This window comes from Arachis hypogaea, chromosome 4, assembly GCF_003086295.3.
Source record: "Arachis hypogaea cultivar Tifrunner chromosome 4, arahy.Tifrunner.gnm2.J5K5, whole genome shotgun sequence".
NCBI classification, from domain to species: Eukaryota; Viridiplantae; Streptophyta; class Magnoliopsida; order Fabales; family Fabaceae; genus Arachis; species Arachis hypogaea.
The window spans coordinates 120,384,223-120,390,234 of NC_092039.1; the positions used below are offsets into that span (position 1 = coordinate 120,384,223).

Consider the following 6,012-nt stretch of genomic DNA (forward strand, 5'->3'; position numbering starts at 1 on the left):
AGGACAACCATAAAATGGTCTCCCTGAATTCGCCTCTGTTCCTGACCACTTTAGGACGGGTCGGCTACCAAACCCACACCTATTTGGAAGTCGTTCGTGACTACTTCTGGTGGTTCTCCTCCCACAGCTTCTCTCGGATCGTTGGTTATTGGAGCTACTAACATGGTTGCTTCCTTCACCCATCATGACCCACTCAAATCAAGCTCAACGGTGCCAGGAAAGACGAATGAGAGTAGAGAAGAAGAAATAGTCTAGTTTCTAGTGATAAATTGGGGATTAGAGTTATAAATGATTCAGGGACTAAATTGAGTTAAATAAAGATAACTGCCACGTCAGATAACTGTTACCTCTCCAACGTGGCGTCTCTCCATACATGTCAGTGCGCCGTTAAAAAATATTCTCCAGAAAATGCTTCAGGGACGACCGTGAACCATATATGTTAAATTTGGAGATAATATTGAGACCATTGCAAATTTAAAGACCACTTTGAGAATTAAGTGAAGTTCAAAGACCACTTTAAGTTTAACTCTTCAATTATTAATATATGCAGAGGCGAAGGTAAAGTTTTCTTCTTTTTCTTTAATCAATAATTCTTTAGCTCTGTTATGTGAATGGCCGGTATAACCATCTTTTTCTTAAACAAACTGGCATCTTTTTCAATATATTATTGATTGCTATTATTTAATTTAGAGTTTTTCTTTTTTCTCACAAGATTTTTCAACTCATCCAAGAGCTATTAAGGTGTGTGTGACTGTAACAACAACCTACTACTCATGTCTTTATATATAGTAGAAATTTTTTATTACTTTTAGTAGGTATTGATTGCGAAAGAAATAAGTTGTTAATTTTAATTAATTATTTTTTCCCTAGATTTAATTTTAATAATAGATCTTTATTTATTAATTTAATTAAAAAAATATTTAAAAACTAATAGAATTTATTTTTTTTATTCATCATTTTTAGTCATTAATCTAAATCCTTTAATCTAATAATTTAATAATATATTTTTAACTCATACTTTTAAATATTGACTGCTATGGCCAACTACAATAAACTGTTGGTCCTCTAACATTCATCTTTAATTAAATCATTCACTCTTGTTACAACTGAGGTTAGAAGTGAGCCAAGCTAAACCAGCTCAAGCTCGACTCACAAAAATTGAGCTTGACTCACTGACTCGACTCATTAACAATCGAACCTATTTCTTAAACTCAAACTCGGCTCACCGAAAGCTCACGAACTAGCTCAAATAATAGGAACATAATCGATAATTTTATAACAATAAATTATAACTTATATATTTTAAAAAAATATTTAAAAAATTAATTTTATATATTGTTTATCTATTAATGAATTATAAATTTTTTATTTAAGTTTTACATCAAAATTATATATAAAAAATAAATATAAAATTTTAAATAATTAAAATCATTAATATATATATATATATATATAATTGTATATTACTATTTCATATGTATATATATAATATTAAAAGTATAGATTAAATGCATATAGGATATGTGTATTAATAATTATATAATATAATATAATATAATCGAGGTAGCTCACGAGCTAATGAGTTGAGCTTATTCAAGTTCAAGTTCAGCTAATTTAATTTATGAGCTCAATTCCATATTCAAACTTGGCTCACCAGCTCACGAATTTAGCTTATCAAACTATTAACGAGTCGATCTCGAGTTGGCTTGATTCACAACCCTAGTTATAACTACAGCAAATTGGACGGATATAATGACGGAAATTTAGTGGCGGTTTTGAACCGCTCTACATAGGAGGCCACTACAATTGTGAATTGGTGAAAATATGAGAAAGCTAATCTTAATAATGCTCATAATATTATTAAGCATCTGCAAATACGTGATGAAAATTTAAATATTAATAATGCTCATAATAATATTATTAAGCATCAACAAAAATAAGGTCCCAACATAAACTATATGTAGTAGTATTATTACAATAGATAAAGTAGTAGATTAACACACAAATAATCTGAACGTTAGGAACAAATTATTGTTGATATGACTAAGTAATAACTTCTAATTGAGAGCATGTAAACAAGCTATTCACAAATTCTATCATGTTTTTGTAAGAACTCCCACCTTCATCACTAACTGCTTTCAGAGCCAAAGATTTCCATTCCATGGCATTCTTCTTCATCTCTTTTCCTTTCTCACACTCCATCATTTCCTTTATGCAATCCCTCAATGCTTCACTCTTCACAATATTTTTCTCATCAATTGGAACTCTAATTCCCACTTTCCAAACATCAACCATATACTTTGCATTTGTGATTTGATCAGACCATTGAGGCACTACAATAGTTGGAACTCCTAAACTCAAAGTTTCCAATGTAGAGTTCCAACCACAATGTGTTACAAAACATGCCACAGATTCATGAGCTAATACTTTCAATTGGGAGCACCATGTTACTACCAAACCCTTCTCTGATTTCTTTGCAAAATCTTTTGGAAGTTTAATCTCTTCAGAGGTTCTAACCACCCACAAAAAATAATGATTACTATCTCTTAGACCATATGCTATTTCTCTCATTTGTTCTTCATCAAGAGGAACCAAGCTCCCAAATGAGGCATAAACAACCGATCGATTTGGTTTATTGTCTAGCCATTCCATGCATTCTTCTTCACTCTTGAATGCTGCTGCTCCATAATCTTCATCATCCTTAATTCGTTTGTCCAAAAATACAGAGGGGATATTTGGTCCAATGGTTCTAAATTTTGGCCAAATTTTCATTGTCCAATCAGCCACCTAGAAACAAATTTTAGTAAGCAACTATTACATATTGAATTTGGAATTTGAAGAAAATAAAAGAAGAAAAATAAAATAATGAAAAAAATATAATTTATGCTATTATTAATGTGAAAAAACTAAAATTTATATAATGATTCCTTAGAGAGTAAAATAGAAGGCTTTAATAACCTTAAAAATAATCAAATAAAATGATTTATGAACCATGATAACATTATGCATGTTGAATGAGAAACTTTATCAAAAAAGCAAGAGTAAAATGAATATATATTAACAATAATGTTTGAAATACAATAGAAAATTAATTTAAAGCAGTTTAAAATCATTTTATTTTATATTTTTTAATTATCATTAATTTATTTTATATTTTTAATTACTTGTTAAAATAATTGAATAATATTAAATGTAAATATAAATTTTATTATAAAAAATTGTACAAAGTTTGATTTCTAATGTAATTGTTGTGCATCTATTAAAATAAAATATTTAAAATTTTCTATTAATAATAATTTTAACTTATGTCTTTATATATAGGACACATTATTAACTAAATTCATTATAAATATTAATGTATGAATATAAATATTAATAAGTTAAAAAAGTAACTTTGGATTGTTATTTCCCTAGCATTACCATATATTAATTAGTTGGGAAATTTAATGACAAGATACCCCTGTAAAGTGTATCTATGTTCTCTTCCTTTTTAATATATGATCGTTAATTAATAGTTAAATTAAATAAACTCATAACTGATTAGCTACTTTACAACAAGAATGATTTCTCTTCATTTATTAAATTGCAATAGTGACCTTTAATTTCTATTATATATTCAATGTGTGTAATGTGGAAACAAATTGCGACATTAATAATATAAGATGATAAATATATTATTCTTCTAATAAGAAATTTTGGTTCAACTTTTAGTAATAACAAAAAGAAATTAAAAAAATTGAGGACCAAAATAAATTAAGAAAAAAATGTGCACCACAATTTTTTTATATTTTCGTTAAATATAGTATATATACAAAAAACACTTTATGTATGTATCTATCATATATAAATAAAATATGAGAGAAATTTGATGCATAACTTTTTTTTATTTGTCATTATATATAATTCATAAGAAAAAAAATCATTTGGATTTCTAAAACATGAAGTAAAAAATTTAACTTAAAATAAAAAATAGAGGAATGCTAGAGTGTCAGCAATTTTGGTGTTTTGTAATCATCAATTGACCATCAATAATGTTTTTAATAGTGTGAGATTACATCTAATGGTGAGAAATCACTCATTTTTGTTTTAATGGTTAAGTACTGGCCAGAAAATACAAAAGTTACTGGTCCTTAAACTTTTTCTAAAAAATATATCATTTTAACTAATCTCACATTTTTAAAATACTTTTTATTAATGTCATGATAACATTTTTTTCAAAAGTTTAAATATATAAAAAGAGACAATATGAATACTTGAATAGTTATATTTTTAATACTCTCTTTTAAATAAGAGTCTTTTTTTGAGTTTACTTGATTTTTGTATAAATTTTTTTTTTCCTTTTATCTTATGCTTTTTTTTTTTACTTTTAGATTTTTTTTACTTTTGGAGTTTATCAAAAATCAAACTCTAGACATTTCAAATATAAAATTCCGATATCATATCATGATATCACTTCTCTCACAAATCTAAATTAATAAAAATAGATATCATAAATAGTTATATGTCTGACGATTAATACATTAGTGTCGGTAATTATAATTGCTTACCTCCTTGTCCAGCTCATAAAATGAATTGCATAGGACCCAATCAGCTTTGTTAACGTTGGAGAACTGACCCGTTGCCAAGCCAAGCACAGCCAAATCTTCATCATCATCACAATTGTTGAAGAAAGAAGGCATGTCACAAAGTTGAAGTTTAGGCATAGAAGGAAGTGAAATTTCGCTCTCAATCAGAGGAACCTTAATCTTTCCCAATTGAACATGATAATATATGCTATTCACAGCCGTATTTTGAGTCAAGTAAGAAGCACCTACAATGCCAAATCTTTTGGCAACATCTAATGCCCACGGCAACGCTGAATCATAGATAATGCAATCTATAGGATTTCCTAATTTAGCAAGCTTTTCTATAAGATCAACAAGGGAGGGTGGGCCCACTTGCCAAAACCGGGCCAAATAGGCCTTAAAGGTTCCAGCTTCACCGAACCCACCATTGTGAAACCCATCAGAGATTGATTCAAGTGATATGTAAGGTGGCACATTTTGTAAGGTATTGGAGTAAAAACATGTGGTGACTAGTGTTACTTTCACCCCTTCATGTACCAAGAGCTTTGACAATTGAATCATGGGGTTTATGTGGCCTTGACCTGGGAATGATAACACCAAACAATGTGGTTTGATAGCCATGCTTTTTTCAGTAATGTGTATTTGAAATGAAACCTTTTCTCTTGCAATATCGGTTTAGGGGTGTTTTTGTGTTGAGTTGAGACTTAAAGGAGTTATTATATATATATATACTAGGTTAATTAATTTTCAAATAGTGAAAAGACTTCGGGTGAAATTGATAATTGAGAGCCGTTAGATGATTTAACTAATTTGACTAAATTTTTATCTAATGGCTCTCAGCTATCAACTTTATCAGCTACACTATTCGCGATACTTTATTTATAATTGTAAAATTAAAGAATATATTTACTTTTTGGTCATTATTATTATTATTATTATTATTATTATTATTATTATTATTATTATTATAACAAAAATATTTTAAAGACAATAATAAAAAATCAGTCAAAAATTATTTTATTTTATATTATTTAATTTTTGCTGAAATAATTAGATAATATTAAATCTAATAAATATATAATTATAAATATTACAGAAATAAAATTATAAATATTAAACTAAATAATATATTTTAAAATTATTTTTTTTCTAATATTATCTGTGATATAATATGTTAATGACTTTTTTTCATAAATATAACATTCACGTTTTTAATCGAGATCATCGTTATGAACGTTGCTATTAAATAATAATAATAATATGAATTCAGTATCACCTATAATTTCAATTTCAAGAGAAGTGAATATATAATATGTCCTATATGCTATTTTTGTAATTTTTATTGTTTACACAATTAAAAAAAAGTATATAAAATCAAACAAACTACCACAAAATTAGACAGGCACGGGAGAAATTAAAACAGTAGAAGCCTATATATCAATGAAGA

General features: G+C 27.4%; 1 protein-coding gene across 1 annotated transcript; it reads right to left on the reverse strand.

Moving 5' to 3' along the window:
* Nucleotides 1–1,894: 1,894 nt before the first annotated feature.
* On the reverse strand, nucleotides 1,895–5,276 carry LOC112797628 (mogroside I-E synthase). The gene is made up of 2 exons (XM_025840664.3): nucleotides 4,548–5,276; nucleotides 1,895–2,787 (listed from the first exon to the last, which is right to left on the reverse strand). Exons 1-2 carry the CDS (start codon nucleotides 5,184–5,186, stop codon nucleotides 2,044–2,046), a joined length of 1,383 nt encoding a protein of 460 aa, XP_025696449.1. The 5' UTR covers nucleotides 5,187–5,276; the 3' UTR covers nucleotides 1,895–2,043.
* Nucleotides 5,277–6,012: the final 736 nt, after the last annotated feature.

What these genes read in the sequence shown, in the direction of transcription:
- LOC112797628 (XM_025840664.3), bottom strand. Translation starts at nt 5,186, where the DNA reads ATGGCTATCAAACCACATTGTTTGGTGTTATCATTCCCAGGTCAAGGC. An exon ending in TTTATGAGCTGGACAAGGAG is followed by an intron (nt 2,788 to 4,547) that starts GTAAGCAATTAT and finishes ATTTGTTTCTAG; the next exon opens with GTGGCTGATTGGACAATGAA.